The 21,412-nt window shown below is 31.0% G+C and overlaps 3 protein-coding genes across 4 annotated transcripts; 2 read left to right on the forward strand and 1 right to left on the reverse strand.

Annotated features, from left to right (window-relative positions):
* The first annotated feature begins 5,549 nt into the window (after positions 1-5,549).
* On the forward strand, positions 5,550-11,066 carry LOC107636037 (homeobox-leucine zipper protein HDG11-like). 2 transcript variants are annotated; one of them, XM_088485509.1, is made up of 9 exons: positions 5,550-5,750; positions 6,514-6,631; positions 6,723-6,959; positions 7,424-7,969; positions 8,410-8,511; positions 8,602-8,817; positions 8,892-9,072; positions 9,447-9,805; positions 10,599-11,066. In XM_088485509.1, the coding sequence occupies exons 1-9, from the start codon at positions 5,632-5,634 to the stop codon at positions 11,025-11,027; spliced, it is 2,307 nt and encodes a 768-aa protein (XP_088341635.1). In that variant the 5' UTR covers positions 5,550-5,631; the 3' UTR covers positions 11,028-11,066. The 2 variants fall into 2 exon arrangements, with proteins under 2 accessions (XP_088341635.1, XP_088341636.1); XM_088485510.1 differs by having other exon boundaries at positions 6,723-6,914.
* Positions 11,067-15,678: 4,612 nt separating this feature from the next.
* Positions 15,679-17,927, forward strand: LOC107637578 (late embryogenesis abundant protein-related / LEA protein-like protein). Its single transcript, XM_021120733.2, has 2 exons — positions 15,679-16,539; positions 16,914-17,927. The coding sequence occupies exons 1-2, from the start codon at positions 15,774-15,776 to the stop codon at positions 17,693-17,695; spliced, it is 1,548 nt and encodes a 515-aa protein (XP_020976392.1). The 5' UTR covers positions 15,679-15,773; the 3' UTR covers positions 17,696-17,927.
* A 156-nt stretch (positions 17,928-18,083) lies between these two features.
* On the reverse strand, positions 18,084-18,841 carry LOC107637579 (putative germin-like protein 2-1). The gene is made up of 2 exons (XM_016340978.3): positions 18,724-18,841; positions 18,084-18,625 (listed from the first exon to the last, which is right to left on the reverse strand). The coding sequence occupies exons 1-2, from the start codon at positions 18,839-18,841 to the stop codon at positions 18,084-18,086; spliced, it is 660 nt and encodes a 219-aa protein (XP_016196464.1).
* Between the last annotated feature and the right edge of the window lie 2,571 nt (positions 18,842-21,412).

The following is a 21,412-nucleotide window of genomic DNA, read 5'->3' on the forward strand; positions in this document are numbered from 1 at the left end:
AAAATCTGGAAGATCATCCCAGTAAGCCAATATGGAGAGCATACAGGGCAAGGACCAGCAAGGTTAAAATGCAACGATGATGAAAATTGGAGAAGGTAAGGGCAAGCAAGTAATTTCTGACCAAAGAAAATTTGGGGAATGGATGGTGGTGAATCGGGCAAAAAGGACCAAAAAAAAAAACAACCTCCTGCCAAAGACGATAATGGCACAAAGCGCAAAGGGGACAGAGAAGGTGGAGAGCCTGTGGGGGAAAGGATGAGGTACGAAGTTCTTTCCAATCATTCCATGCATGAGTACAACAATGAGAATCTTGAGGCCACTAACGGTACTGTTTTAGTTCGTATAAAGACACCTCAGATAACCACCAAAACCTTTTTGTCTAGTAATGATATGAGGAGAATCAAGACCAATATGGGCCGTGACACACCCCAGCCTGCCATACAACCTGCTCCTCAACCATTGAATAATAAATAGAGTTATAGAGGCCTACTCAGATATCCCATGACTCTATAATCCATCCTCAATACAAGACACCTTTAGCCATCAATAGAGGTTAACCCATTGCCTTCCAAAGTTTTCTTAGCCCAACCATCCCACAACCCACTCGTGCTCTTTCTACCCAACCCAACCTTGACCCCCTTGACTCCCCACCACCCCAACCTATGGATTTTTCTGAAGAAATGATTGTCATGGAAACTCCCTTAGAAAATATGAAAGTTTGTACAACATGTCAAACTCTTTCACATAGTTGGCATTGTGGGATTGAATTGGAAAATCTTCTATCTCTTCCAAGAAATCGTCCACCTCTGCTCCTTTTTCTTGAAAAGCCTATAGAATTGTTGGAGGGAATAAATGTTGAAGTTTGTGATAGTTTGGCAAGGGTTATTCTTTGTTTAGGTTTTTTGAACTTTTCAAGCATGTCATCGTAAGCTAATAAAAAAGATTCAGCCTCATGAACTGTAAAATTTGATATTCTTGACATCACTGAGGCCATGTAACCTTGATAATCTTTATTCAAGCCATCAAGAATAGTTAGAATGTGATCATCCTCTTGAAAGGATATCCAATTGCTAATAACAAATCTATCAATTTTTTAATTGTAGTAATATAGTCAGCTATAGATAAAGTCTTTTTTTTTTACAAATTGTAACCGAGATTTTGGACTTTGGATCTTAGTTCTTGATGATGTAGTGAAATATTGAGTAATGCAATGCCACAATTTATAGAAAGTAGTGTAGTGAACTACCTTATTTTTTAATGTAATGCTCATGCAGGCCACTGTCCAAGTCATTAGGGTACGATCAATTTGCTTCCATTCTTTGAATTTAGATGATTCTTTCTTCTTGGATGATGAAACTTTTTTAAAAGTGTCTTCATCACTTTTCTTGGTGGAAACAACTTCACTTAGCTTGTTTCAGATGTTGTTGTAGTTGAATCAGATTGCAATAGAACTTTTGCAGGATTAATATGATCATTCACCTTCACTTCCAAAGATTGAAGAGTGAGCAATATATTATGGCACCATGTAGAGAAATTATTCTCCTCTAATTTGTCAAGTAGTGGAGTTAAGGAGTTCTTGATAGTGGTTGAATTGGAAAAAGAAAAGTGTTGAGTTAAGAAATTAACTAATATCAATTGATGATGACAAATATTATTTTATTAGGTTAATCATCCAATTAATTTTGATTATGTTTTATTAGTGTTGTAAGCCAAAGAAATATAGTTGTAGCAACCTAATATGATGGAAATTAAACCAGAAATAAAATGGGCTATAAAGTACTAAAAGCCCAAAGTTGTTAAGTAAAGAAATCACTTAGGTTGGAGAAGAAGAAAGTCAACCCAACCCCGAGTTACTCACCCAAGTTGATCTCTCCAAGGTGGTACCCTCCAAAGCCAACATTCATTTTTCTTTCGGTCAGATTCAGAGAAAAAAGAGAGAAAGCTTCGTTCCTTGCTCATTTCATTAAAGAAGAAAGATAGAGAAAGATTCATCTAAAGGGTAAAGGTCTAATCACCCAAATCAGACCATTTCAAGCTAAGTCAGAAGTTAAAGGTGATTTATTTCCATTTGCATACAATTTACTTTCTTCACTCATTCTCCAATCCTCTTCTACTCCAATTTTGGATAAATGGAGAAAGTGATTTTTGATAATCGCTACTGTGAATCAAAGGTCAAAATTATTTCTTGGGGACAAAGTTGTAGCTCAAGGGTTCAGATCTGGGTTTACCATTGAACAACTTTTTCATTGCTTCCCTGAGACTTTCGGTCAAACAAAAAGGCACAAATTCAAGGTTCCTAATTTAGGAATTAATTGAAAATAGTGAAATGGTAAGTTGGTGAAGCACACAACTCGAGGAGTTGACTTGGAAGAGAGCAACTCAGCAACAAGCAAGGAGATACAAAAGAAAATTTTTCATTCTTCTGAAGACAAGGAGAGAACCAGATTTTGAGTTTTTATTTTGAAGAGTTTCTCTGTGAAGAGTTCATCAATTTTGGACAGTGTTCTCTAGTAAAAAAGACATTCTGCCAAGATGAAGAACTTAATCAGAATCAGCTAAATCCGGTTCAACTTATAGCAGTAGAGGCTATTAACGCATCAATCTCCTTCATGTTCTACAGTTTGTATTTTATTTTCAATGTATATCTTTCTGTAATTTCTTGAGTGAAAAAAGACTGAAAGAGAGGAATCTAGAAAAAGCCTATGAGTGATAAAAGGCTGAGTGACATACTTGAGAGAAAAACCTAGAGTGATTTCAGATTTCTTTAGGTTGTTTCATGTGTCTTGTATCTTGTACCTGTGAAGTGCCCCTTTCTAAGTTGAGTTAGCACTTATAGAGTGAAGAGTCAGGTATTAGCATAACCAAGTCAAGTTAGTTGAGAACTTGAGAGAAAAGGATTGGGTGAATCCTATAAATTGGTGTATATAATATTTTAACTATAGTGAAAATTCCACCACTGTTGTGGTGGAGACTGGATGTAGGTTGCATTGCACAAGGCAAATGAAATAGGATACATGATGGTGTCAGCTTCTCTCTTCCCTTATCTGTTTTGTTTTCTAATATTCATGAGACAAAATGAAATTGTCTCATAAATTTTTCGCTGCTGAGTTCAAACAGATTCAGATTCAAAGATTGTAATTAAAGGGTTATTTCATTAAAGCAAAAGAAGGCCATATATTCAACCCCCATTCTCTAAACACTCTACAACCTTCAAAAAGTCATGGATCTATATTAGGCTCTTGATACCATGTTGTGATTTTTTAAGAAGAATAAATTAAGAACTAAAAGTGATCAAAAGCAACAAACAGAGAACAGAGAACGAAGAAAGAGAATTCTAATTTCTTGAATAATATTTCTCATATGATTCTAATGAAAGCATTATATTGCACGAGTAAAAGGACTTGATATATATACTAGTACAAGAGCTTTGCACCTTGCCCAAAATAACTATAACCACTAATTAATCATAACAGTTTTTCAAATTGATTCTTAACAATATTTTTAACTGACTTTAGGGTTAAGTACGATTTGGTCCCTAAGATTTTTTTTGTCCCCAACCTTTTTTACTTACAAAATCAACCCTAAGGTTTTAAAATCGTTCTTCGAACCAAAATACCCTCTACCTCTACCTCTACCTCTCATCACTCATCAGTACCTTCTTCTCCATTCTTCCAATTCCCCATTTCTCTCTCATAACGATCACCTCCTCTACCAGATCGTCGTCGTCCTCGGCCTCCTCGCCACCTTCTTCGCCGTCATCGCTCCCGCCTGCTCGCTGCCTCTTCCGACTTTTCCTCTACCTCACTCTCACTCTCGCCCTCACTTTCAATCCGCTGATGCTGCCATCCTGCTTCCGGCCTTGAGCCCTCGCACCCTCGCTGCCCATCATCCTCACTGTCGTGCCACATCGCATCCAGCCACTCGCCGAGTCATACACACACACACACACACACTCTCTCTCTCTCTCTCGCTCTCCGTAACCCTGTTAGTCTGTCAGTGTGCCTTTGCATCACCTCGCCTCTCCTTCGTTTGTCTCGCCGTCCATCTCCCCTCTTAGCCTCTGCATTGTTGACGTCCTTCTCAGATCTCTTCTTAGTGGTAGTACGATGATTTCGGATTCTGAGTGGTGGTGGATAGCTTCTCTCTCTCTTTCTTTTTGTGAATTGCTGATTTAATTGCTTGGTTTTACCAATTCAACAAGCACCATTGAAGTTGTTTGACCTAGCACTTGCACATATTCAATACTGAAATTAAAGAAAATTGAATAAAAATTTGGTCTTGTTGTTCTGCTAATGATGGTTATTAGTTTTTATTTTCGGTAATTATTTTGTTCTGTGGTTGCTATGGTTTTGCTCCCACTAAACTAAAACAACTTTTCATGGGGCGTTCAATTTTTGTGAAGCCTTGCTAAGAACCTCCGGGGACGTAACTTGGTGATTGGATTTTGTTTTATTAGATTGCAATGAATGATGTTGTTCTTGAATTTGAATATTGTGTTATTATTGAATATTTTGAATTGTTCTTGTTGGTGCTTCATTAATTGCTTTTTTGTGGTTCTATGTTTCTTCATTAATGGCTTTTGTTCTTTTTCTTTCTTTTTTTTTAATTTTATAATTTTTTTGTTAGAGGTAATTTAGTCCAGAATTTTAAGATTTAGGCTAAAAGGACGACTTTAAAACTAGGTTAAACTTTAGGAACGATTTTGTAATTAAAAAAGGTTTGGGGCAAAAAAAATTTTCGACCTATACTTTAAGACCAAAATCGTATTTAACCCACTAACTTTACCCAAGCTATATTATATGCTATACATTGACAGTCTTGCTAACTAGTTGTCGACTAAGCTCTATGTAAAATAGAGTGATATGCTTTCTTGGATTTGTCACATTCGCAGTAAAATGATCATCAAATTTTATAAAGAGACCAATTTTATGTAAACCATGTCATGAAATTACTTTTCCTAAAAATTTAAATTGATAGGAGGAGATACATAAATGGTTATCCTTCAAGCAAAATCTTCTTTTAAATTTTGCGTAGATTTTTACATAGGTTTTTTTTCTCTTTTTTATATTTTTGCCTTATAGTAAATTTTTTTTTGGTTCAACTAGAATCGAATTTTAGGCATTGCCGTCATAAAAATTTTAATACCATGTCATAAAATCAAATTTTACAAAAGATTAAATTTATAAAAAGAGACACATGAATAATTTTACGTGTTATAAGACACATTTAATAGAATAATTTTTAAATAAGGTACTCTAACAATTAACTTTTTTTTATTTCCAAATAACTGTTATGCTTAATTGCAAATGAATTTCATTTTCTCCTTTAAAAATATTTTATTGTATTACTTTTTGTCCAAGAATTAATTGCTCATTATTAGATTTTTTTCCCTTTTCTGTATTATTAATATTTTGCCTTTTCTGGCCATTGACCCATGAAGGTTATCATAACCATGTGTAGCAATACATTGAGGTGTCCTAATGGATTACTAATCAGTGATTCATATATATATAAATAAAACATAAGATGATGCAGAATAGTCCCAATCACACAGAATTAGGGTAGAGACTAAGAGAGAAAAGAATCTACCACTGGGAAATTACAAGTATATTTTGTTATCAAAGTTGAAATATGAGTTCTTCAGTGACAGGAGCTGCTGGATCTGGTGATGATGGAAGAAGTAGTAACAACAAAGGAAAAAGACCTGCCTACAAACGCCTTACTTCTGCTCAAACAGCTAAACTTGAAAAGTAAATTTGCTTATATCTTGTTTATCAATCTTTATCGTTACTTTTAATTATAAAGGTAAAATATACTTTTTGTTTTTAACGTTTTCGATTTTTTTTTTAAATACTTATAACGTTTAATTTCGTTAAAAAAAACCGCAAAGGTTAAGAACAAAATAATCATAATTATTTTTGTATCGTCTTCTCATTATTGTTGTTTTTATTGCGCATGCAACGACCCGGTACGCCGCAAAACTATGTGAATCTCTAATTAAATTTACTCTTTCAACCAGAAGTCCAAAACTACGGGGAAAGAGAAATAACGTTCAGAGACAAAAGAATCTGATTTTGTCAGTAATTATTGTTTTGAGATGTAGATTTGATTAATTGCGCCGAAATATTTGATTCCGTACGGATTTTCTGTTTTTTCAAAATTAAAGGATCAAAGACCCAAATGAAGTAATTGACAGGCAACAGGGACAACTATCTCGCTCGAGCATAAATTACACGACCAGATAATCAGTATAACGAATAAAATTTTAAAATACTTCAATAAATTTTAATGTAAAAAAAAAAATCTAAATATTTATGTTCTTTTTGGATTTTAAAAAATTATAATTTAGCTTTAGCAAATATTTTTATGGTGTAATGATGATTATTTATATTCAACGAATTTTTTAAATTAAAAATTGTGTAAATCCTCAACGGTCTTAGCTTGTTCCTTGTTAACAGTTACAGTTATGAATTATCTCTTAACATCTCAAATTTTTTTTTTTTGGGAATCTAGGTACATTATTGATTGTCCTCATCCTGATGAAGCTCAACGAAGGCAACTTGCTGAGGAGGTTGGGATTGAGCCAAAACAAGTCAAGTTTTGGTTTCAGAATAAGAGAACTCAAATAAAGGTGATTTTTCTTTTTTCTTTTTTTTGTTTTTTTTTTAAAGTCTCAAATAAAACTCAATGATCTTACATCATATTACAAACATAATTTTCAGAATCAACATGAGCGAGCGGATAACAATGCTCTTCGGGCTGAGAATGAAAGGATACAAAACGAGAATCTCCTAATGAAAGAGGCACTTAATAATATACTTTGCCCTTCTTGTGGGGGCCCACCTGCCGCTGGTGAAGACCATGAACACTTCATGCAGAAAATGCTTCTTGAAAATGCCCACCTTAAGGAAGAGGCAAGCCTAAACTCCTTCAACACATCCTCTTTTCAACATGTTTCGGTATTGAGGATTATTAGAATTTATTATTTTGAATAAATGACCATTTGTATTTATAAAAGATGAAAATACTGACATATGTACCCATATTAAATCGAAACTAAATTTGTATTCATGTAAGATGTTTTTCGTGTGACAAAAGTATTCTATCTTTAAAGAGTTGGAGTGTCACGTAGGGTACTTTTGTCACACGGAAGGTGGGCACAAGTTTAGTTTCGATCTAATATGACTACATATGTCAGTATTTTCATCTTTTATAGATATAAATGGTCATTTATTCTTACTGTTTTTTATAATTATTTAATTATTAATGTTTAAAATGATGAGATAAAATACTTTTAATGCACTAATCAATTAGTGCTACCATATTTCTAAATAATAAACATAATTATTAGAGTTTTATAACGAAAAATGAATAGAAATTAAAGTCAGAATTAACTATCCTTGTTTGTGAATTGGTATTTCAGCATGGGAAAATATCAAACATTCTTTCAAGGTACTTGGAGAAAGAGGTGCTACACCCTGAAGATATAGAGCAGCTAAACGCAATTCCCAACAGCATAGACATCGCGGGATCATCGTCAACAACACCACTGTATGATTTCTCAGTTGCAAATGGAACCTTGTTGAACCAACAACAAGGGGTTAGCATCAATGATGTTGTTGCAGGCCCTTCTTCTTCTTTACTTCATCATCAGAACTATGTTCCACCACCAATTGTTGCTGATAACAATGATAATGGGGAACAAGGTGTGGCAGTAATGGAGGTTGCATTGGCCTCCGAGGTTGCGGCTACCGCCATGGATGAACTGCTTAGGCTTATTCGCCTCAATGAACCGTTCTGGGTTGGTTCTGCTTTTGATGGGAAGCTTGTGCTTCACGGTGAAAGCTACGAAAAGATGTTCCCTAGGGTTTATCAATTCAACGATGGAAACTCTCGTGTTGAATCATCAAAGGAATCAGGGATTGTCAACATAAGTGGGATTCAACTGGTTGATTTGTTTCTTGATTCGGTTAGCCCATTGCATACAACTCTTCTTTATATCATATAAAGAATAAAAGATGACAATGCGTTATAAAGAATAGAAGATGACAATGTCATTTCACACATAATTTTTTTATATTTTATATATATATATATATATATATATATAAATTTATAAAAAATAAATAATATTATTAAAATAAAATTAATAAAAAAGTGATATATAGAATATTATTTTAATTTGTCAAATAATGTTATTATTCTATGGTATAATAAGATTATTCTTTTCATAAATGAGAATTTAAAAATTAATTATTTTTATAAGGTAAAATAACACATAATTGATTGCTTGCATACAATTCTTTAAAAATGTTGTATTAGAATTAGCTATTAAAATCAGTTTTTATATGTTTGTGTATAAATAGATGTGTTTAATTTCGTATATTTTATGAATATATGTATTTTCAGGAAAAATGGGTGAATGCTTTTCCAACAATAGTTACAAAAGCGCAGACACTTGAAGTGTTTGAAATTGGATTGCCAGAAAGTCGAAGCGGAGCCTTACAATTGGTACTAAACTTTCATTCTTCAAATTAAGAAGTGATGATGATTTGAAAGAATAATTAATAGTTATATATGTATGTATGTATGGATGTGCAGATGTATGAAGAGATGCACGGATTTTCACCATTGGTGGCATCTCGTGAATTCCAATTCCTCCGGCAGTGCCATCAACTGGAGCCTGGATCGTGGATCATAACAGATGTGTCTTTCGATTCACTTCGAAACTACCCCTTTCGCCTTCCTCGCTCTCGCTCTTGGAGACGTCCCTCTGGATGCTTGATCCAGGAACTCCCCAACTCCACTTCTTGCATGGTAATAAGATAACATGTATGTGATTGAATCATCATCACTAATAATATATAACAATCTTGGTCACGTTGCTTTAGGTTACTTGGATCGAACACGTGGAAGTGGATGATAAGATTCAGACTCACCGGCTTTACAGAGATCTTGTTAGCACCAATGCTGCATATGGAGCACAGAGATGGATTATGGAACTTCAAAGAATGTGCCACAGATCTATGAGCTATGCTCTTGAAAACATACCTGATCATGAATATGGTGGAGGTACTTAATTAATTTAATTTGAAAAGTTTTATGTTAAATATATTAAAACAAACATAATAAAGACAAATTAAACCATGCTTATAGAATATTTAAATGGATATAATATCAATTCTTTAACAAAATTCTACTTCTACCAACTCTTCTTTATAACCGTGTTTAATAGAAGTGTGTATTTATAGATGTGTCTAATAAAAATGTCTTTTTTATGACTGTATTTAATAGAAATGTCTTTGTGAATGTGTCTCTTTATATGTGTCAATGCTAATTATAATTAAAATATAATAATTAATTATTATTCACAATAAATTGACAGATAATATATTAAAACCTGTACTTTTTCATATAATATTGCATTTGATGAATTGTATGATCAGTGATAAATAGAAATGAAGGAAGGAGGAGTGTGATGAGGCTAGGTCACAGGCTGGTGAGGCTATTTAGTGAGAATTTGAACATGAGTGGAAAGGTTGAGTTTCCGCAGTTGAGTGTGGAGTACAACAGTGGGGTGAGGATCTCAGCTCGAAGATGCACAGAGAAAGGGCAGCCAAATGGGACCATTGTGATTGCTGCAACCTCTCTTTGGCTGCCTCTCCATTACCACACAGTGTTTGAATTCTTGACTGATATCAACAAACGCTCTCAGTGGGATGTTCTTTTCTGCACAACTCCAGTCCACTACATTGCACACATCTCAAATGGAACTCATCCTGCCAACAATACATCAATTATCCAGGTATACATTAATTATCGCCTTCATTTTTTACTTAAATAATTTTTTTACTTTATTTCAAAAATCAACCAAATTTAAATGATTTATTTTTTAACAGTTTTAATTTTAATTTAAATTTACTCTACTAAGAATTAAAATTATGTTTGGTGTATATTAAAATTAATTTTTAGTGTAAAATACATGTAAAAAATAATTAAATTATATATATTTATTCACAAATATACAGTGAATAATTTTAATATACATATAATTTTTTGTAAGAATTAAAAAATAGTGATCTAATTAATTAAATACTTAAATTTTAAATTCTTAATCTTTTTAATCATTAAATCTGTCAATAAGAATTAAGAAATATTGCTCTAATAAATTAAATACTTAATTTTAAATTCTTAATATTTTTAATCATCAAATCTTTCAATAGACAAATCAGTTATAATTAATTTTTTACTAAAATTTAATAAAAAATTAATTTGTCTAATAAACTAAAAATTAATTTATTTATTAAAAATTAAAATATTTAACTAAAATTTCTTATTTTAAACATGTATATATAAAAAATTAATTATTTTTTAAAATATATATTTGATATAAAATATATATTAAAAATAAATGTAATGACATTTATTTATATATAAATATGTAATATCTTTTTTAATGATTGATTTTTAATTTAAGTAGATCCATTTTGTACTCTAAATTTTATGGTTATTGTTGTTGTCTCAAGTTCAAGTAACTATAAACTTGATAAATCAAACAAAGTTGAATTATATTAGTAAGATGATGGTATGTGGTGCAGCCATTCATGTCAAGCGAGAACAATGCTGTTATAATTCAAGAAAGCTTCATAGACCCAGTGGGATCATCTTACATAGTGTATGCTCCAGTTGACGTGGAAGCCATCAACGTCGCCATTAGCGGCGACGACTCTTCCACCATCCCTATCCTTCCCTCAGGATTTGTTGTGTGTGGAGATGGCAGAGCATCAATGATGAGCAACAGCACAACCATTATTGCACCATCAGTTCTTGGTGGAGTTGGAAGCTATGGTTATCAGCATAGATCAGAAGGAGGGTCACTGTTGACGGTGGCATTCCAAATTCTGGTTAACACCATCACTTGTGGACCCAACCTAGTGAATATGGAATCTGTGGATTCTATTAACACCCTTTTGACTTCAACTGTCCAGAAGATTAAGGACGCTTTGAACTGCAATGCCTTGCACTGATTAATTAATATCCTTTTTTTTTTCTTTTTGGGAATAAATTGCGGCAGAGAGTGGTACTTTGACTGCTTTCATTGACATTTTCTTAAATAAAATTATGGAACATCTTTTTTCTTTCAATTCTCTAGTTATATGTATAAGTGAGGATTATGAAATTATCTCCCTTTTTGTGACATGTCTCGAAATTTTGTCTTAAAGTTTTTTAAATGAATTTTGGACGACGTTCAATTTTAAGCATCACAAACTTACGTATACATACACTATATATTCATACATATATTTAAGTGTTTTATTTACTATTTGACAATTACAAGGTTTAAGATTTAAACCCAAATACAGCATCTTAAGAACTAAAAAGTACCATATATTGACAGTGTGACACTCAACCAATTTACTTTTGCAAAGCCTACTCTTAAATTTTTTTTTTTTTTTTTTTTTGTGACAGAAAACCTACTCTTAAAAGTTTGGATGTGTATGTATGGCTCTTGCCCTACCAACTTATGGGCTGTGGCTTGTTATTAATGTACTCTCTAGCCTACTCTATTTTGGGCGATTTTTGGATCATTGAAGATGTATATGTAGTAAAAATAAGGTAAAATACTGTTTTAGTTTTAAGGTTTGGATGAATTCTATTTGATCTCTAATATTTAAATTGTCATATTTTTATCCCAAAACGTTTAAAATAGTATTAATGTTATTCTACCGTCAAATCATTCATTAACACTTAATAAAATTGATATACTATATATATTCATAATATATACTTTTGTTAAAATTGAGTTTGCTCAACTCCTTCTCTCACTTTCATCCTCTCAACAAGTCTAAACTCCATTCTTCTACTCTCTTTTTTCTCTTTCTTAAACTCCTCTTAAAAAATTAATAGTGTAAAAAAAAAATAGAAGAATAGAGTTTGAACTTGTTGAGAGGGTGAGAGAGTGAAGGTAGGAGACTGAAGTTAAGCAAATATAATTTTAACAAAAACATTATTAATAGTACATTAATTTCGTTAAGTGTTAGCGAGGGATTTGACGATGGGATAATATTAATATCATTTTAAACGTTTTGGGATAAAAATAGGACGATTAAAACGTTAGGAATTAAAATAGGATTTACCCCAAACGTTGGGGATTAAAAAAGTACTTTACTTATAAAATGAATTTCGTTTTGTATATGCATGCAACAACTTATTAGCTAACAACAAATCTTAAATAAAATTTAAATCCGCGACAAATTAGTATTTAGCCTATTAAACTGAAGATACCGTAAAAAAAATTTCTAACTGTTTTTTCTATGCATATGTAATGGTCTATGTTGATATATTTCTATCGAACAAAAACAAAATTATCCATATATTATTATAAAAATATTGAAAAATATATTAGTTAAAAAAAATTAAAGTAATTTTATAAAATTATTATTAATTATTTTTTCTACATTTTTTTTCTATTTCGCTAATTTTACTATATATTTTTTATTTGCTTTTTTTAATCATTTATTAAAGATATACAATAATTGAATATATATATTTAAATAGATAATTAATCATTTGTCAAAAAATATGTTTTTTAATTAAAATAGGCAATTATGAAGATGAAAACAACTCACGTCGGTTCACTTAGTTTCACAGCAAACCTGATTATAAAGCAAATACATAAATACATTCCTGCCTTTATGAATGTTGGAATGCTCTGATACAAAAACAGTGTCAGAACCAACTTAATTTACTTTTAAAATAATATTTTCTTGAAAAGGTCTCTCTTATATTTGTTTGGAACAAAAGCTTCTTGTGACGGAGATAAAATAAGCTGGTACTACCGTTCTAACATGCTCAAGCTTAATATACGCGAAGGAATTCAGGAAGGAATCACTTTAAATGGAAGTGGAAAATTGAACCTAGTCATACATGCATGACAGCCGCCATGAGTGACCAAAATTATTATTGATACTATTTTTCATTCCGAACAAATAATACATCTATTTTAATATCCTCCAAAAATACCAAAATATAATAGAGAGAATAATACACTTCATATGTGTTAGGGATAATAATTATAGCATAGGAGTTTTTAAGAGAATATATTTGAGCCGCCATATAAATTAGGAATGGCAAAATATACTCAGTCCTTTGGCTTGCTGTTGCGTCCTCCTACTGCGTCATTTCGAAAGAAGTTACCATCTTATTTTTTAGGTTTTTTGTATAAAATCTTGTTATGTATAGAATAGATACTTGTAGCTCTATTCATATCGAAATTAATAATTAGGTATAACTATAAGATAGATGAGAAATGAGGTTCTCACAGAGAATGGATCCCTGTAAAAAATGAGAATGGAAAGAATTCCCACAGCAAAAACTGAAGACGAAAATTGAGAACAAATTTGAGAATGGGAATGGGGAGTAGGGAGGCATCTCCTGTCCCGCCCTGCCTGTTGACATCCCTAATATAAATGCAATGGTTTGTGATGAATTGAATAGAGAAGAAATACATTAATCTCTACCTAGTGTAGCTATTATCTCTCTTTAACCATGAATTTCTTAGTTATCTTTAAAGTTAGCTAACTTTTTGAGTAATATTAGGTAGTTAAAATATTATAGACAATAAATAAAAATATGAAAATATTTGATAATAAAAAAAATTTAATCAAAATTAATTTATTTTATTTAGTATTCACTAATTGCTATAGGAATTAATAAATGTTAAATAAAACAAGTTTTGATTATTTTTTTGTCTCCCTAATATTACGATAAAAATATATAATTAATAATATTTGTATTTATAAGAGAGTATGAATTATTTTTCGACCTTATTAGTTAACACAATTAATTTTGTTTTTATAACTATCTTCTCTCATTTAATTACACTAAAAGTGAGTTTTAAATTTAGTGTGAATTAAATCTCAAAAAATGCTCTTTCATTATATTATATTCATAATTCTATAAATTTTTTCTCAAATAAAAATTTTAAATTTTGATATTTTTAATCCTAAAAAAAATCTCAAATCACATCAATACATTTTATAAGAAATAAAAACATCTTATATTTAATTAGTCTCTATTTATTAAAAACGTCTAAAATTATTAATTTTTAACCTACAAATAAAATAATAAATTAACACCAATTCATTAATGATACATATTATGTGTTTAAAATTATATATGTTATACATATAAAATTATAAATGTTAAATTAAAAAATTTCAATAATTTCTACTATTCAATTCATATTTTACATATACTATTCAATTCATATTTTACATATAGACTATTAAAAAATAAAAAATAAAAAATAAAATATAAACAAAAATTAAGAAATAAATTTTTAAAAGTAATTATTAACTCATTATATTAAAATCAATAAATAAGCATACATATGAATATTAAATAAAAAATATTAAAATAATTAAAATTATGACTCATATAAGATAATAATTTAAAAAATACAATAAAATAAATAGTATTTAGTAATATTAATTATAAAAATTTATTAATTATGGACATCATAGGTATGAAATTATGAAGGTTGAGTATGAAATTATGGATGTTATTAATATGAAATTATGGATGTCATGTGTATAAACTTATGGATGTTATCAATAAATTTGTCAATTGAATAAATTAATTTAAGTATTTGATATTTTTTTAAATTTAATTATGATAAAATTTAAAAATATTTATATTAAAAAATTAGAATAAATTATTATTCCATCTTAAAAAATATGAAACAAATATTATGTAAGTGAGACAATAAAAAAAATAAATTATTGGTTACAAAGAAAAATCAATTAACATTAATGATATTTAAAGTATATCATTAATTATGATTAATTTTTAATACAATAGTATATATAAAGGTCAAATTATACAAGGTCTAATTAAATATAATATGTTACATCCTAATAGTTAAGGATATAATGTTATTAGTTGAGTGATAAAAAAGTAAAATATAAAATTAAAATATAAAAAAATTATATAAATAAAATTAAATTAAAATTTTTTTTATTAATTATGCCTGAATTATTTTGGTTTCTAAATTTTTTTCAACTTTTTTTTATGGATACGCAAAGGGCCCTGGTATATATATGTTTGTTGAGAATAAGTTAACCTTTAATTAACAATATATACGGTAATTAAATATTACGCTCCTAACTCTTATTTATAGGTCTATCATTATTACAATAACTTTTCTTGTGCTGTAAATATTGTTATATTCAATTATTCATATTGGCACACTAATTAAGGCAACACCTTACAACAAGCAACAACTAACCGGGGGGAGTTACTAACTAACAACATTGCCATTGCCAATCTGCCATGCTGTCTTTAGAAATAAATTATAGAAGCAAACCACAAAAAACAAAAACAAAACGAATAAATAAATAAAATTATTGTCTTATATGTAGAACCAAAATAAAGTGAGTTGAACAAATTTAATTTGTTAAGGAACCTAGGGAAAGATATGGTTACATACTATAACTGAGAATAGAGAAAGTAATCAATAAAGAAGACGTATAAAAACCAAAAAGGTTATGATCCGGAACTTTAGGCATGCATGTGTAGAATAATATAAAATGTACTATAGAATCTCATCTTTATGGTTCAATGCCTATAAAAGGAAATGCTCTTGGCATGACATTCCCATCACTTATCAAACAAATATATATAGCTACCAATAATATATAGTAACAAGAGCTATATTTGAATCATCAAATTGAAGGGCTGATTGATCTATATATTAAAAATATATAGCATCAATGGGTCAAATGATTGTTCAGGTGGTTTTGGTGGCAGTTATGGTGGTGCTTGTGGGAGTGGCTGGGGCTACTCCTCCTGGGATAGCCAAGAATCCAAGCCATGCAACTTGCAATATAAAGAAGTATAAACATTGTTACAATTTGGTGCATGTTTGCCCCAAATTTTGCCCTGATGAATGCACTGTGGAATGTGCTTCTTGCAAGCCCATTTGTGTTGGGGGTTCTAACCCTACTCCACCACCATCAGAAACACCCTCAACACCTTCTTACTATCCACCTCCATCAACACCTTCAACTCCTTCTTCTCCTCCTCCTCCTCAAACTCCTTCGCCTTCAACTCCTTCACCATCAACACCTTCTTCAACTCCACCAACAACTCCTTCATCTCCACCTCCATCAACACCTTCAACTCCTTCTTCTCCTCCTCCTCAAACTCCTTCGCCTTCAACTCCTTCACCATCAACACCTTCTTCAACTCCACCACCATCAACACCATCTCCAACTCCTCCACAAACTCCTTCAACACCAACTCCTTCATCTCCAACTCCTCCACAAACTCCTTCAACACCAACTCCTTCATCTCCAACTCCTCCTCAAACTCCTTCACCTTCAACTCCATCCCCAACTCCAACTCCTCCTTCTGGACCAAAAACAGCAAGATGCAGGAACAAGAACTACCATAAGTGCTACAACATGCAATTCACTTGTCCTAGCGCCTGCCCTGCTGCATGTGAGGTTGACTGCAACACTTGTAAACCTGTTTGCAGTAAGTACATATATATACACACCAACCATCTTATATATACCAAAAAAAAAAAAAAAATCAGTCACCAAATAATTTTTTAATATAAAATACATGTTAATAATGTTAGTAACCAACACATTTTGTAATCTGTAGCTATTAATTGATTATTATTAATATTTTTAATAATATAAAATTATATTTAATAATATAGAATCACATATTTTTTTATTAATTAAACACTAATTAAATTTTAATAAAAATGCTCACTACTCCTTAAACCTTCTCAATTCCAAATACACATAAAAAAACAAATTAAATAATATATACAGCATTTATACCTAATATATTGAATTATTTAACTTTTGATATAATATATTGAATTATGATTGGCACAGATTGTGACAGACCAGGAGCAGTTTGCCAAGACCCTCGTTTCATCGGCGGCGATGGCACCACATTCTACTTCCACGGCAAGAAAAACACCAACTTCTGCCTCGTCTCCGATCCAAACCTCCACATCAACGCCCACTTCATCGGCAGAAGAAACCAAAACATGAAGAGAGACTTCACCTGGGTTCAATCCATCGCCATCCTCTTCAACAACAACCACACACTCTTCATCGGGGCCCAAAAAACCGCCGCATGGGACGATTCCAACGACCGCGTTGACCTCTCCTTCGACGGTCAACCCATCACACTCCCACAATCAGAAGGAGCCACGTGGACATCCCAAACCTCCCCCAGCGTAACCGTTTCTAGGGCTGAAGACTCCGCCAGCAACAGCGTGGTTCTGGAGGTCGAAGGGAAACTGAAGGTGAGCGCAAAGGTTGTTCCTATAACTGAAGAAGATTCCAGAATTCATAGCTATGGGGTTACCGAAGAGGATTGTTTTGCGCACCTTGATTTAGGGTTCAAGTTCTTGGATCTGAGCAGCGAAGTGAGTGGGGTGTTGGGACAAACTTATAAGGAAAACTATGTGAGCCGTTTGGATATTGGAGCTAAGATGGCCGTGATGGGTGGTAGCGGAAGTGAATTCGAGAGTTCTAGCTTGTTCTCCACAGATTGTTCTGTTTCTCGTTTTGTTGGTGACAGTAATAATATTGGAGAGAAGAGCAGTTTTGAAGGGTTGAGCTGCCAAAGTGGAATTGATGGACAAGGAGTTGTTTGCAGGAGATAGGTTATTGTTTCTGCAGCTTTATGTTAATTTGATTATCAGACACCTCTACTTGTTGTTTAATTTGTTTATGTTTTTATCTTATGAGAATAAATTACATAATCATCAAAGAACACTGGACTAATTTGATGATGCTGTAATGGTTATTGGAATATTATTATTTTCGCTAGCTATATATATTCATGGTTACTGTATTACATGAACATCATATAATAAATTTATAATATTTATTTCATATCTCACTTTCAAAACACCAAGCATCATTTTATTCACACACCAAATAGTATTACACATATCAAAAGCCACTCAAGATACAACAAATCAACAAGAATATAATAATCAGAACATAAAAACAATTGTGCATAAATTAGTTAAATTCTTTCTACTCATTTCAATTCTTGAACTTGGACTGGAGATAACCGATGGTAGTTTCATCCAAGTGAAAAGCCTTAACAAGAACATCAGTAGCAATTTCAGGTGTAGATCCAAAAACAGCATTACCAACAGTGATAACTCCGGGATTTTGACTACTAAGAGCAGCAATGGCAACAGCATTACTGTGGCCTACATTTCTCTGATAGTGAACAAGTCCCACCGGAAACACAAAGACGTCACCCTTTTGTAGAACTTTCCGAATGTGGCGGTTTTCGGGGTTGGAAGTGACGAATCCAACCTCCAAATATCCATCAAGAACTGTCAAGATTTCGGAGGCGCGAGGATGTGTGTGAGGAGGGTTAATGCCCCATGGAGCATAATCGATGCGAGCTATGGATATGCCGAGTGTGTTGAGTCCTGGTAGTTGAGTTGCAGTTACTGGAGTGACTTTAGATCCACTAGGGTTTGAGGTGTTTCCAGCTATGTGAAGACCACTGAAGAAGAAATCATTTGCTTCAACAACTTTCGGATCCTTGCACACCAAACCATTCACTAACACTGCCATGCATAATTTGAAATAATTTAATTAAATTAAACCCTTTCCCCATGAAGAGAAACTGTTGGTTAATTAAGATAAGCAATATATATATATATACCTTGGCCTTGTGAGTCTGAGACGCAGAAATCCTGAAGAGCACTATTGTCAGTTGCCGTGACAACAACTGAAAGTGATAGAGCTAAAATTGCTAGCACCAATGAAAAATTGTAAGCCATTTCACAAAGAGGAGCACAATAAATTAAAGCAATATAGCAGATTTTGTGAAGGAGCACAAAGAGTAGCAGTGTTTTAATTTGTGTGTGTTTTAGTGTGTTAGTTGATGGACAATATAGGATTGCACTAAGGCATTTATATAGCAATCTAATGATGATGAAGATGTAAAATACTATATGCCGTCCTAATAATTAATCAATCAAGAACTGAAATAGTCATCGATCTTTTGAAATATGTTATGTTATTGATTAGTGATAACATAAGGTGTATGGGTTTTGCTCATGCTGGCATGCACAGAGAAGCAGTGTCTCGTAGAGTATGAAATAGTGCCGGCCAAGAGTGTTTGGTTAATTAATGAGTCAACGTAGGAATCTTGATTGATTAATTTGAACCAATCAATCAACACTTCAACACTTCCATTTGTGATTCTGAAACACATTCAATACGAGTTAACAATAAAATAAGGGTGGCCGTGGTTCTGAATTTAAATGGAGGGCAACAGCCTGTATTTGGATTGAAGCTGATGTACGTATTTAAGTCTTTAGAGTTGTATGATCGAAAAGCTTCTTTGTTAATTGTTGTTATATAATTTTAAGAAACACGTGGTTGTCGTATTTATACGTCGGAGACATTTTGACCTTTATATATACTTGACTAAAATCTCCCAAGTATAGTGAGATTAAAGCAGTATACTAAAATTTTAAATTTGAACGGCACCAATTATATGTCTGAGATTGAAAAAATTATATCATATTAATCTCTGACTTATTTTTTGTTAACGGTACGATGACAATCAACGACATATGGCATGTTGAAGTGGATAGTTATGTTATGTGTCTCAATGATATTTGTCTATGTATGTGTCATCTACTATATCATATATATATATATATATATATATATATATATTTTTTTTTTTTACCAAAGATAGGAGATTCGAATCCCTAACCTCTTAATTGAGTATGGAGAGACTATGCTATTTGAGTTATAACTCATTGGCATGTCATTATTATATATGCACCAAATTAATTTTTTACTTTGCATTAAATAACTCATTTTAGTCTCTAAAATTGAATGAATGTCGTAAACCAAATTAGTCTCTTCATCACTTTGTTGTCATTTTTTTTTGTAAATTTAAAATTCTTAATTTTTTTATACACTAATTTTAATTATATTTTTTATGATACAATTTTTTTATAATAATTTTTTTGATTAATAATTTTAACTTTTATCATTAGAACACATGTTAACTACATCTAAAATTTTGTTATTGTCTCTTGTATTTATTTATATCTATTTTAGTACTGTTCAAGCCATCATTACAATAACTCCATAATTACTTATATTAATTAATAATATAATATATAAAAAAATCGTCTAACTAAATTATAGATAAAATAAATTATTATAATCAACAGTATATCTGCGAGAGATTTAGTCTATATACTTATTCGAAGTGTATTTTTTTTATGTACAATTATATATAAAAATATTTTTTAAATACGATTTATATGTCAACATATCTAACTTTATTTTTGACTAATATATTTAAAATTGGTATAAAAATAATATATATTATTAATTAGTAATACAAAATTGTTCTATATAACTAAAAGAAATATATAAAAAAATATTTTAAAAATTAATTTATATTCTAATAATAATAAAATATTTAAATATTATTGTAATTTATTTTAAAAAATTTAGGTTTTCTATATATGATGGCCCCTCTCAAACACAAATTTAAAATTAAGAATAAAGTATTGTTTTTGTCTCCAACGTTAGAGTAAATTTTATTTGTATTTCTAACGTTTAAATCGTTTTATTTGTATTCCTAATGTGTGTAAAAGTGATTCAATATTATCGTACCGTTAATTACACATCATGAGCTTTAGTTGGAATTCTAAAAATCTCTTCTTGAAGTTAGAATACAAATATCTAGGACAGAACCGATGATCCCTCTAGATAATAGTTCATCAAAAGTTGAAACTAATTCCGGTAACATTTACGTAATTTACTCTTTAGGGACATAATTGAATTTGAACATAAATAATGGGTACAATATTGAAATCGAACACATCCAAATAAGATCTAATTGAGAATAAATATATCTAAATGAGAATAATTTTAAAATACAATCTGATCTATTAATTAATTGACGGCAGAATAACATTAAATTACTTTTATAAATGTTAAGAATATAAATAGGACAATTTAAACGTTAAGAACAAAAATAATACATATCCTAAACCTTAAAAACAAAAATAATACTTTACTTTAAAATTAATAAATTTATATGTTTTACGTTTGGTCATTTCTGTAAATGTCCGTGATTCATATATATACCACTTAATGAGTATTTGGGTGGAGTTAATATTATATAATAATAATAATAATAATAATAATAATAATAATAATAATAATAATAACGATTGGATCAATAATTGATTGCAAAATAGTTTTGGGATAATTCAAACTTCATATATTTTTATCAAATTTAATTTATTATTTTAATAAATACATTAATTATTTTTAGGGCTTAATCATTTTGAATGGTTAATTGTTTTTATAAA

Source organism: Arachis ipaensis, chromosome B4 (genome assembly GCF_059453495.1).
Source record: "Arachis ipaensis isolate K30076 ecotype BB chromosome B4, ASM5945349v1, whole genome shotgun sequence".
Taxonomy (NCBI): domain Eukaryota; kingdom Viridiplantae; phylum Streptophyta; class Magnoliopsida; order Fabales; family Fabaceae; genus Arachis; species Arachis ipaensis.